This window comes from Prinia subflava, chromosome 25 (genome assembly GCF_021018805.1).
Source record: "Prinia subflava isolate CZ2003 ecotype Zambia chromosome 25, Cam_Psub_1.2, whole genome shotgun sequence".
Taxonomy (NCBI): Eukaryota; Metazoa; Chordata; class Aves; order Passeriformes; family Cisticolidae; genus Prinia; species Prinia subflava.
The window spans coordinates 5820940-5834023 of record NC_086271.1 but is presented as its reverse complement, the minus strand read 5'-3'; the positions used below and the strand labels follow the sequence as shown (position 1 = coordinate 5834023).

Here is a 13084-nt window from a genome sequence, read left to right as displayed (position 1 = left end):
TGAACAGTGAGGTTTTTACAGGAATACTGGCTCAAAAATTCAGTGACTTCAGGAATTCCATACCACATGTTCCTGAGATTGCTTGGGTATCCAGAGTTTATAGTACTGGTTAAACTGGTAGAGCTGAGGATACTTAGCAACTTTCAGGGCCTTAAGATCTTTATCATAGTTCTGGAACATCAAGCAGAGAGCAAGGGGTTCTCTCTGAGAGTGCAGGAGGTCCGTGAAAACAGCAACAAGGTACTCCACGATGTGTGCTCCTAGAAAAGCAAAAACAAATCGAACTATTACCGTGAGCACAGACACTGGGGCAAGCCTCCTTCCTTCGGGCCTTGGCAGCAGCCCACAAAGCATCACTCAGCAAAGCACTGAATAAGATCAAAAAGTCTTTGTAGTGACCTAGACAAATGTTGCTGACCACTGAGATACCTGAAAAATCCTCCACACATTAGTTCTTGCTAAAGTAAATAATCCACCTTCCCTGCTGTGCTAAACATGCCTTTGTTTTAACAGGAAAAGAGCTCTGCCAAGCACCACCTCAGAGAAGAACCGATTTGTACTGGGAGGCACACACCCCAGTTAACATGTACAAGTTAAACAGAATTTTCTTTCACAACTGGGACTTTCAGTCCACCCCAGGTGCCACTTGACTGCCAAATACACACAGAGGAATTAGTGAGGTGCTGTGGGGTTGGCAAATCCTGCTCCAAGCCCATCTGATGCCCCTGTGACTCCGACGCTTTCTTCATGGAGGTGGCAGAACTTTGTAACCAGAGCTTCATTTCTGAAGAAGTTTTCTTTGGAAAATGCATCCATTTCCTACTTAACAGTGCAGTCCTCTCTCCCTGATCTCGGGAAGAGCTGCCTACAGCCATGGAAACCACCTTCCTCTCCTTTAAATCACTGTGTTACTGAAGCCAACTACTTTCAGACCAAGACTGTCCCTGTAGGGACAGTGTCTCTCCTCTTTAGGGTCAGGGAAAAAGGGCAGAAGCACCTACAGAGCTTCAATGCCTCTCTTGAGCAAGAAACACTAATGCATCTGCACCTCCTTCTGCTTGCAGGGAAGGTAATAAAATGCCTCAAGGTAAAAAAATAATAAATGGTAAAAATTATTAAAAATGGTAAAAATGATGCCACTTTCATTCCACTGGTAGAAATGACACACAAAGCCAAAAAATCTGTACCTGTTCCACTTTCAGACTGAAGCAACAGTATATTCCTGGCTTCTAATGCAGCAGGGACGAGAGCACTGAAGGGAAATGTTTGGATAATCATGTCTTCATTTAAAGAGAACCCAATTTCTTCATCTAAGCCATCACTGCCCTCGATCAGGACATCCACCATATCCAGGACATCTAGTAAGTGAAGAAAAAAAAATCTAAGCAGAGGATTCAGACTAACTGGAAAACCAACAGAGGTATAATGCAACACTCAGGGAATACAAGGCATCTGCTTAATTCCTCCAAAAGAATCAAAAAAGGATGAAAGACACATTTGCCACACAATAAATGTTAAGTTTAATGTTAAGTGCAACACAGAAATCACAGCTGAACTTTACTCTGATTTGAATGCCGCTGTCTAGCACAAGTTGCCCAGAGAAGCTGTGGCTGCCCCTGGATCCCTGGAAGTGTCCAAAGCCAGGCTGGATGGGGCTTGGAGCAGCCTGGGACAGTGGAACGTGTCCCTGCCCTCAGCAGGGGGTGGAACTGGATAAGCTTTAAGGTGCCTTCCCATCCAAACCATTCTGGGATTCCATGATTCTATAAACAGCCCCAGGCAGAAGGACTAAATTTCCATTTCAGTTCAAAAATGCTGCTGCAAGAGCATGAAGAGAGATTTCAAATACTGTTAATTTAAGTGGCACAACCACATCAGAAATTACTTTTGGGGATAAAGTGGTAACTGCAATTCCAACTTGTACTCCTGACACCAAGTACACACAGAGGGCTGAATCCTGGAGGCCCTTACTGAACAGGATTTCTATAGTTATCCACCCCCAGTTTGCTGATTAGGGCTAGAAAATGTAGTCCCGAGTTGTGGAATTCTGTTGTTGAGGGGTTACCACATACCATCGATGTGAGAGATGGGGATGCTGATGTTATCAGAGTCCTGTTTAAACACAGCCACCTGGAGCATGCTGGCTTCCTGAACCAGGTCGGCTGCCTTGTCTGTGTAGGGATAGGGGTTTGTCACCAGCTTCAGCAGGACCTGTCAGCAAAGGTGGAGAGAAAGGTCAGTGCACTGGCTGCACATGTTGCCAAGAAAGACCGCGTGCTAAAAGTGGTTGGAAACTGGGCAGGTTTTAGGAGGACAACTTCCATATCGCTTCTGCAGGATTCTGTCTACAGTTCCTGCTCTACAGGGAACACTGATGGAAAAAAAGAAAAAAAGCCCACTGAAATTTGGCATCTAGATTGCTACCACAGACTGAGTCCGTGGGGAGACTGCACTGGGCATTCAGCATCCTGAGGAGTAAACAGGAAGTGTCAGCTTTCCTTGTAAAAGATCGCTATTCACTGAGGTCTGATAATTCTGGCACCTGAGGAGGAGATAAAAGCCACCCACACATACAACACTCTACACTTATACCAACAATGCTGTAATAATAACTGATCTTTTCGCACTTTCCTGCAAATCATTTTGCTGCCCTCCCATTCAAGACAAGAATGATGCTACATCTGTATAAGGAATCCCAAACAATGCTTTTCTCAGAATTCATTCACTCACTGGTCTTTGACAGGTTTCTCAACAATAGCAACAAAATCTCTGGTTTCCACTAACATTACTCTTTGCATTGTTTATCCAGCTAATTTGAACACTGTTACCCTTTCCAAAAACTGAATCACTGCTTCCATCTGGTCTTCTTTTGTATTATCCAAGTGTTCCAGCCAAATTGAAAGTTCCTTCCATGTGTACTCAAACACTCCACTGTCACGTAAAACCTGTCCAGGAAACAAAGGGGAAGGTGTGTAAATAAACCTCAAAACACCTAAAATAGAAAACTCCAAGAGATACAGACCTTTTGGCATAGTAACTTTGTGATTCCTTCTTTTGGGAAAGAAAAGAAGAAGAGCGGGTTGATGAAAAGATCTATCTGTCACTCTCCTCACCCCCTCAGTTTAAGAGGCCTTAATTCCCATTCACTAAGGGGTCTTCAGCTGCATAGTGGACAACAAAAATCTTACTTCTGTAATTTTTGGAAAGCAGGTTATACTGCTTTCAGAGGATTGTACATCTTCATATCATCACAGGCAGAAAAAAAAAGCACGCTTTAAAAATAGCCTGTAGGAGAGTTTTAGAAAACTACTGATCTAACATAAAGGAACTCATTGTTAAATTAAACCTGAATCAGGCTACTTGTACTTAAAACAATTAGGCAGATGGATAAACAGTCACATAAATGAGCAGTGGGTTGTGAGCACAGCAAGGTCCAGAGAAAAGTGCAAGTCGCTGGGGGCGGTGACGTAGACCTAGATATAACCACAACCACGAGACAGACTTTGACACATCTACAAGTTTTCCCCCACTTTCCTGCTCTCTAAATCCAGGCTCTGACCTCAGGCACCCAAACTAGGAACTTGGTGACCCTGTGCTCCAGCTCTACAAGCAAGAAAGGAGGAGGGAGGCGAGGAAGGAATTGGAGTGACACCATGGTTAAATTCCCTGCCCCTAACTCTCAACAAGAGAGGAAACTCTGTCCAGCTTCCTGACTCTGGCACCTACATTAAACAACTGCAATTACACAGGATGAATCCACGCTTTTGCTCCTCTCCAAACACAAAATAAGAGGAAGCTATCACAACTCATTCGTTCTACATTTACTCTGTGCACAACACCAGCAACTCTAAAAATAACTGCTGCTGACATGAATCTGACAGGGTAATTCATTTAAATAAAGGAAAAATGAAGGGAAAAGGATCCATTTTAATATAATTGATTATTTTTGGCACAGTCTTAAAATAGAAATGCACTTGCAGCTCTCACAAAGACGGCAGGAACAGAATGAGAAATCCGAAAACAAGCCTCCAGTGATATGGCACTGTGTAGAAAAATAAGTCCTTCCCATCTATTCTTGGCAGCCTTTCTGCTGACCTAACTGCCCTAACTTCCCTGTTCCTGCATTCCTTCAGAGAAAATGCAATGGACTGAAGTGGAAAGTGAACACAAGAACAAGTCAGGCAGTCCATGTTCCCACCTGGCAAAAGAATCCAAGACCACCAAAAAATGGCACATTTTGAGCAGCTTTTGGTTGAGACATTCATTACTGGGAGACCAAGTGAACCTGCCTTTAATCCCTTGCAAAGGATCTGGGGCAACTAAATGCTAATTCAATCACTGTAACTTTGGCCTGGTGGACTGAATATTGCAATGGACTGAATAATGCAATTAAATAAACAATGATAAAAAATAAAAATCGAAAGTAATCTCTTCTTGATCAATGTCAAGACCTTTGCAGGCACAAACTACATTGATTTATTACAGTGTCAGACTCAATTCAGCCTCAGGAGGTGGGCAAACATTAAAGAGCTCTTCCTTACTCTTTCATCAACTGCTACAATAAAGTCAGTTCACAGCATTTATTCCCATAAAATATTCCATTAATAGCCCATTATCTGACAGCATATTCCAACAGCAGTCACAGGAAACAGGAAAGGAGACTCTGTTCACCACACAATCAGGCAATTTGCTTTAAGAAAAAAATTTACAATTCTGACATTTCAGACCAGTGGGATATACTGAATATCCTGATATTTCAATTCAAATGCTTACCTTGATGATTAATTTTTTGGTGGAAGTTTTCAGATGAGAGTTGGTACTTGTAACAAACATTTTCATCAATAAATAGAAAACTGATTTTTCACCAGGTATCTTCTCTGTTTCAGAGATGTCCTACAAGAAAAGTATATTAAAATTCCTCTGCTACAACAACACTGTACAGGGTTATGTTGTACTGAGACTGATATGTAAAATAAGTATGTTATTTCATAGGCCTGCCCAAAAATCTCAAGGCCAGAAACGAGTGGGATCATTTACACTACCTTGCATTCAATGAGCCAATTGTCAAATGTTTTCCTGGAAGTGGAACAAGACAGCAGTAACAGAAACCCCAACTACTACAAGGACCCAAGACAAAGCCACCTCACTCATCAATCATATGTTATTCCCTAATCATTCCATGTCTGTCCCTGTTACCACAGCCCATGAGTGTCTCTGCTTCTCCTCAAAGCCAGGTCCACCCTTCTCCTGACATGACAAGCAAACCCTTGACAGAGCTCTTATTTTACAAGCCTGAAAAAGAGAGATGGGGCCCTGATGGCTTCCACTAATTATGGAGAGTATTAAAAAATGCTGGAATCATGCTTGGGAAGGGATGGGATGGCTCCCATCAGTGGCTCATTTCCCTGGTCTGCAACCTCAGGCTTTCCAGACAACTGGAAACCAGCACATTCTCACTTGTGAGGGAACATCTCCAGAGACACCAAGAGCTGCAGCAACCTTCTTCTGTGTTCATCAGGGAGGCAAAAAATATTGTCCTTGTAAAAAACCTTTCAGCTCAGAAGAAATTTTTCACTGCTGCCAAGACTGTAATTCCTGTTGGTTTTACAAAAGGGTCACCTCCTAAAATGACTGGACTAATTTAAAACTAGGTGATGCCAGATGGAAAGATTCAAAGACAACAGACCAAGGAAACGTAACTTTGCATCAGCCTCTTACCTGTACTCTGAACCAGGCAAATTTGTTGGCAGGAAGTTCCAAAGCCACTTTTAGGATATGGTGCTGCAGAAGAGGAGGGACCTCCTCCCGCAGGCCCTTCTCAGTGACTATACCTGAAGTGTGAAAGCAAGAAACCAACCTCAGTTTGGTCCGTCTTCCTCAGATTTCAGAACACTCACATTTTAGGGTTTAAAACACAACTGTGAGACAAGCTGGCAATTCACAGATCTTCATTTCATGGGATCCCCAGAAACACTGCAACTAAGGCTGGCCAACCCAAGGTGAGAATCCAGCCCTCAGAGGGAGATTCCATCACCTGACCCCAGCAGAAATCACTGGTCATGCATGGAAATATAAATTCTCTTCTATCGGTCTCAGCAACCCTGAAAAGCTGTGACCTACAGGCAGTACAAAGGATGGATAAACTGGAGAGCAAAATACAGAACAGGAGATCTTCAGGCTCATACCACAATATTTGCTCTAGAAAATGGAACTTCATACTCATGTCTCTCTCTGCATGACTGTTATCACCAGTTCAAGCATAACCTCACTTATTCTGCCACAGGTTAGGGAGCTCTTGCAGTGTGATCAGAACCTGAGCTGCCCACACCTGACCTGACATCAGCTGTACCAAGCAGTGGTGCCTTTCTACACTGCTACAATGTAGAAAAACATGGTGCCTTTGGTGTCCATGTTTCCATCAGGGCGATCAGAAGGAGCAACAGAACTCTCACACTGACACATCTGAGAAAACAAAGTTTTGTGATTCTGTTACACCATCATTAACTCTCTTCAAAATCAATACCCAGGCTCACTTCATCACATTTGTTTGAGAACGACACTTTCTTCTCCAGCCTGTTTGACATTATTATTTCATAATGCATCCAACAGACCCACAAAGAGATTTCACGTTTCACAAAAACGTGTCCTGCCCTTTGTCCAGTTTGAAATAAGCAGACCAGTGCAAGAAAGAAACAGATAAACAGGGTACGTGATCTGGTGAGTCACCAAGCATGAAAATCAATTAAACATGCTTTGACAGAGGGAGGAAAAACCTCATGCACGAGACAGGTGATTTAGAGAGCAATTTTGTTTAAAGTCCCTTTTTCTCTGACAGATTAATTGAGGCATTACCTCATAACTCCCATCCTTACACATCCCAGGCCCTGCCTAACACACAGAGAGCAGCCATGCCCAATCGACCCTTTGCTTTCTCCCTCAGTTCCAGCTGTACATGGCCATATCAATTGTACCACAACCAGTAATGGAGGACCTTCCCAAATTTTCAGGCATGATCTGCCCCTAGTGAAGTCAAGCTGGTTGTCACCAACCACCTGTGTGTTTTCCATGTGCCTTAGCAGAGTTCCTAGGAGAATCTCCTCCATGATCTTGCCTGGCACAGAAGTGAGACTGACTCTTCTGTAGTTCCTTCGGTCTCCCACTTTCTCTTTTCTAAAAATGAGGGCTGTGTATCCCCTTTTCCACTCAGTGGGAACTTAACCAGATTGCCACAAATTCTCAAATATGATGGGTAGTGGATTAGCCACTTCCTCTGTCAGTTCCCTCAGGACCTGTGGATGGATCTCATCAGATCCCATGGACTTGAGCACATTCAGGTTTCTCAGATGGGCTTGAACAGTGGGCTCAGGATCTTCACTCTCCCAGTACTGGCATTTGCCTTTCCCAGCTTGGGAGGCTTGGCTGGAGAACTTGTCACTGAAGGCTGAGCCACAGAAGTCATTGAGAACCTCAGCCTTCTTCATGTCCAGGGCAGTCAGGTCTCCCATTTCCTTCCGGAGAGGGCCCAGAGCTTTCTTTTGTTGGCAATACACCCATGGAAACCCTTCCCGCTGTCTTTGACATTCCTGGCCAGACTCAGTTCTAACTGAGCCTTAGCTTTCCAAACCCTATCCCTAGCTTCCCATACAATTTCTCTGCATTCCTCCCAGGCGACCAGTCTTTGTTTCTACCTCCTGAAAGCTTCTTTTTTCTTTTTTTTTTTTTTTCCCTGTGATTTTGCTCATCATCTCTGGAAGCCTCCTGGCATTTTTTCCCAATTTCTTCCTCTTCAGAACTCACAGCTTGGAGGAGGTGGTCCTTGGATACCAGCCAGCATTCTAAGGCCTCTCTGCCCTCCAGGGCTCTGTCCTATTGGACTCTGCCAAGGCCAAACCTCTATTATAAGATCTTTCAGAGGACACTTGTCAAAGCTAGTCTTTAGCTAAGACAAAATAAATCTGGTCATGGCAAGTCCAGTTCAGCTGACCTGGCTTGTTCTAGGAGTCCCCAGGTGAATGGGAGAGCTCGTGCAGAGACCTCAGCCCATCAGTGAGTCCAGAGAGCAGACATATCACTGATCAAGGAGCTGGGCAGGGCTAAGACTCAAACCAGCGAGTTTTCAAAACCAGGGGTTTTGAATTTCCCGTATAAAGGAGTTCCAAACAATAAAAGGAGGCTGTTTGTCTCATGATCAAGAGGACACCAGTCATGATTTCTTTCTCCCTACCCACGACCCATGACGTTACAGACCTGGCAGACTGAGAGGTGCTGTGCTTCACCCCCACCCTGAACTTTCTGTGAACTACCCTGTTCAAAAAACTCCGTATCGTTGCAGCCAGTAAGAGTTTGGAAAAAACTGACTGACAGCAGACTGTTGACAGAGGGCTAGAAGAAACTTCCTTAAGAGCTGAAGGTAAGTCTTCCTCGGCAAGATTGGAATTCAAAGCCCATGAAGGCCAAACACTTCCAAGAATGATACACAGAGAGGAAGACTGGAGTGACACGTAGTGCTGACAGCTGGGTGTGGCAGCACAGCTGTGGAATTTAACAGTGCCAGAGCACTGCAGAAACAGCAGCAACAAATGCAAACATAATGGAGAAACTAAAATGGGCTACTTTTAGAAAACAGTTCTTTATCTCCACAGAAAAGCAAGCATTCCCTTCTGCTGTGGACTTTGTAAACAGCCAGAGAAAACAGTGGAGGAAATACAAATACCCATCACATACCTTTTAGCAGCTTGCTAAAATCAAAGTTGCTCCGTGCTACCAAGTGGGGCACAACCTTCTGATAAAGACATATGACCTGAAGCAGTGCAGCTTTCAGAAGCAGCGTCTCAGCATCATCTGAACCTAAACAAAATGTTTCCATAATTAGTTTCTTCTTCCTTCTTAGCAAGAATGCAGTGTCTCCATTACCCAGCATGAGAATTACTGTATTAACACGAGAATTAACTGTATTTCCAGCAGACTTGCCTAGGAAATGACCCACCATCTTCCCAACAAGAAGAATGAGAAAAACACCCACGGAACCTCCAGTTTCCTTCCCCAGCATTCCTGTATGAATACTTTCAAAACTAAATCCGCTTATTCAGTGCACAGATTGAGAGCTGCCGTTTCAAATTTGACTCACAAGCGCTCACACATATAAAACACGACCTGAACATCCAAATACTCGCTGTAAGAATCCCACCAGTCCCACTGCTGGCTAACGTAAGGCTGAACAACAGGAAAAAGTGAAGGAAATGATACAGTCATGCTGCTGATTCCTGGGGACACTACTCTTAGCTAATGTCAGGTAGGTTTGGTTCAGGAAGTGCTCAAGACAGTACACTAAAGTTTGTTGCAAATTTATTATTTCAGTTAAAAACTTCTTTCTTTCCCTTTCCCCTTTCAAAATAATACCTCTCTTCAGTGTAAGCTCTTGGCAAGAGGCAGACAACAAATACCCGTATGAGAGAAACACCAATGGCACTTAGGACAACTGTTTACTTCCTAGGAAAAGCCACCTCAGGTTTCAGTTGTAACATGAGGAGGCATAAAAGCTACTTGTTATCCAGTCATTAATGAACAGAAGCAAAGTACGTGGGTCCAAACAATTCAAACCTAATTTTTCCTATTAATTTGTTCTCCCTTAGGGGGTTAGAAAGAACTGGATGAATGTCATGGATAAACTTTGCCTGAGTCTCAGCTCCCTTTAGAAAAGAATTCTCTAGTGGCCACGATACAAATAAAGCTGTAAAAAGTGATCCGGGAGCAAGTGACACAGCATTACCACCTCAAAATGCTGAGGAACTACAGCTACAGTCCTACAGAAATGAGCTGCTCCACTGGTTTCCAAGCCTTGGTCAGTGCTAACATTCTGCTACCCAAAGGGAGGCCCAGAAGGATGCCCACTGAAAAACCTTTTGCCCCAGGAAGTCTCTCTGCAGAATATGCCCTCTGAAGGGCAAAACTGGTTGCAGATTTATCTCTAGCCTACAAGGAAAACTTCACAGGCCATTGGCCAAGATGCAGACAATCCTGATTCCCTGCAATAGGATTGTGGAAGTAAAGCCCTTCAGGCAGCACACTGGGTTTGAGAGAGGAAAACTGAAGCCTTCACTTCATTCCCCTCCCCCTCTTCCAACAATTCCCCTCCTGTACATCAATAATCAATACAAGCATTTGTGTAGCCACAGTAACTAATTGCTAAAAAAAAATTATCCCCTGGTAAAGTAACTTGGACAAACAAAAATCTCTCAGAAAATGATTTCTCAGGCATATCAGTCTCCCCGCGAGTTTGATTTTGCGGCTGCGAAACAACCTCTAGCATGGAAAAGGTGAAGGGCAGGAGGGCTGAGCTCAACAAGAGGAACAGCAGAGCCCTGCACCTGAGAAGGAAGAGCCCCGTTCAACAGTGCACTCTGGGGGCCACTCAAGTGGAGAGCAGGCTGCCAGGGAAGGATCCAAAGGCCTGGAGTTCTGGGGTAAGCCAGCATCTCCTTGCCCTCCTCTCAGCACCGGGGAGGTGGCCAAAGCAGGAGTGCTGTGTTCAGCTCTGGACTCCCCAGAACAGGGAGACACTGGAGAGAGTCCAGCAAAGGCTCACAGAAACGGTGCAGGGACTGGAACATCTCTCCTGTGAGAAATGGCTGGGAGAGCTGGGACTGTTCAGACTGAAGAGAAGGCTCAGGAGCACCTTATCAATGCTTATGAACATTTGAGGCGAGACTGCAAAGATGACGGCACCAGGCTCCTCCCAGAGGCACTGAGTGGCAGGAGCAGAGACACTGGGCACCAAGTGGAACACACTGAGCATCAGAGAACACTTTTTGACTGTGAGGGTGATCGAGCACCCACACAAGTTGCCTAAAGAGGTTCCAGAGTCTCCATCTTTGGAGATGTTCAAAAGCTGTGTGAACATGGACCTGGGTAACCAGGTTTAGGCAGAGATATCAGGCAAGATGATTTACAGAGATGCCTTCCAACCTCAACCATTCTGTGATCCCAGGATAGCAAAGTCAAACTGCTTAACCTTCTAGTAGCAGTGGCAGTCTGTATGTTAAACTGTGTTTTCAGGCAATTCTAATGGCCTGAAGAACTGAACAAAGAAAAGGTGAGTGGTAAATACACAAGCAAGATCTGGATTCTGCTGAAGTGAAGGGTGGGATGAGGGTTTCACAACATCCACTCCCACAGAGATAAGAAGCTGTCACTCCCCCTGCTTTGCCTACCATGCTGCTCAGCAGCTTCTGCCTCGGTCGCTGCCTTCACAGTGGAGACATCACCTTCCTTTTTCTCTGCTGGGCTGTCGTTGTGTTCTCTCTCTTGCTTCAGAAGGGACTGCCAGACAGCCACGATACTATTCATGTCTGGTAAAACCTAAAAGCAAAAAGGGTAAATTGCAACAGCTCTCCTTCCTAAGGCAAAGCTCCTGTGACAAATACACCCCCAGACATCCAACAGGAAGATTTGCTGCTCTTCACAACAGTTGGAATTGACCTTGTGGGCAATCAGGGAATGACCTGAAGTCAAGCACCGTACTTCCATTTCTGCAGAGTGTAAGTACTGGAAAGAACACTTTACTGAAAAGGTTTCCTGTCAAAATGCTTTTTGGTTTTGCTTCCTCATGGTATATTTTCAACTCAAGTGCTCTCTCGTTTAGTAACTTCTGAGTAACCTCTGCTGGCTACATTGACTTGAACCAGGAAGGGAAGTTGCTTCCTGGCCTTGGAAGTCATTTGCAGCACAACAGCCATTAATGTTACAAATCGTCTCACCACAGGATCCTATTTGTATTCCCATTAGACTGACACATCAGGAAATGTAAGCTCCTACCTCACCATTTCCTCCACAGCCTCCCCCAGGATGCCATCTCTAGGATGCAACCACTTGAGGAGAAAGTACAGAGGAGAGCAGTTGTCTGCTGCCTGCAAAATGCCTCTTGTCAGCCCCCAGTTGTCCCTTTATTTCTACCTTGCTGACAGCTTCTCTGTAGAGCTGCACAAACTCCTGCACTGCTGGCAGCGTGTAGATCTGTGACTTTTGCCAGGTTTCCTCAGACAAACAGTGCTCAATGTTCCTCAGGGCTCTTCTCAGCACCATGGATACCAGTGACAGGATGCTGTGCTTCACCTCTGTGCTGGGCAACTAAAAGAAGGAAGTGAATTAATGACATTTCAGTGATTCCTGTTATGCTTTGCACAGAACCCCTACTTTGAATGTGTTAAAACTGGTCAATGAATTAATTATTTCCTAGATCTTGGCTAGCAGTAAAGAATCCATAGGTTTTCAGATTCCCAGCCTAAACCACTAGCGGACAGTGGCAGAACTGGTGTTTGTGAAAGGCACCTGGAATCAGTATCAGCAATTTTAATTCATTTTCCAGTGCTTCCCCAAGCCAGATTTATGCTGGGGCAAAAATACAAAACACAGGTAATTAACCAACTTTAATGAAGAAGTTTCCTGAATGATCCCACAGCAAAATCAAACAGTACTGACTGGGACAGAAAAATCACTGAAATAATACAGACTGCTCTTACATTTAACCCCTGGGTGAACATTATTTTATTGCACACTGCAGGGACTGTTGTTACCATCACCATCGAAAGCAATCTGGGAAGAGGAATAAATTCTGAAGTCTTAAAAGACTTGGAGATCTCTGGTTGAGCCTCATAGATCTGAAAGAAAAGAAACAAAAGAAGTAAAATTTAAGCCCCATTGATACAGTCCCAGAGATGACAGCTTCTTCTGGGGAGCATTATACAGAAGAATTTTGACCTGTCTGAAGTAAGGGCATAATTAAATGTCAATTTTTATGCAGAAGTGCCACAGAGCATCCTCCAGAATCCTACTCAACTAAATGGACCCTCTGTATGCAACCAACATCCCTGCTGAAGACCATCCCTTTTCAAGAGATTCCAGATCCTACTTGCTCATTTTAAGCTAAACAAAGAGGCAATGGAACACTCACAAAGGACAAAACATTTGTCTAGCTGAGCTTTGATGTTGCTGCATCTCAAAAAATGTCACTGACGTGGTGCTTTCCACTGTTTCTTACACCAGAACTCCTTCTTTCTCAGTTTAGTTTAAATGTTTATAGAGCCTC

At 44.2% G+C, this 13084-nt stretch overlaps 1 protein-coding gene across 6 annotated transcripts in view; it reads right to left on the bottom strand.

Moving 5' to 3' along the window:
* URB1 (URB1 ribosome biogenesis homolog) overlaps nucleotides 1–13084 on the bottom strand; it is a 44696-nt gene that overhangs the window by 22349 nt on the left and 9263 nt on the right. For 5 of the 6 annotated variants that reach the window (XM_063419265.1, XM_063419266.1, XM_063419262.1 and 2 more), the window contains exons 10-19: nucleotides 12519–12656; nucleotides 11953–12126; nucleotides 11211–11358; nucleotides 8725–8847; nucleotides 5719–5831; nucleotides 4774–4893; nucleotides 2829–2945; nucleotides 2073–2211; nucleotides 1188–1358; nucleotides 64–260 (exon numbers count right to left, since the gene is read on the bottom strand). In XM_063419265.1, the coding sequence (XP_063275335.1) occupies nucleotides 64–260; nucleotides 1188–1358; nucleotides 2073–2211; nucleotides 2829–2945; nucleotides 4774–4893; nucleotides 5719–5831; nucleotides 8725–8847; nucleotides 11211–11358; nucleotides 11953–12126; nucleotides 12519–12656 (1440 nt within the window). The remainder of the gene's footprint in view (nucleotides 1–63; nucleotides 261–1187; nucleotides 1359–2072; nucleotides 2212–2828; nucleotides 2946–4773; nucleotides 4894–5718; nucleotides 5832–8724; nucleotides 8848–11210; nucleotides 11359–11952; nucleotides 12127–12518; nucleotides 12657–13084) is intronic. The other variant, XM_063419267.1, reaches the window with a different exon arrangement.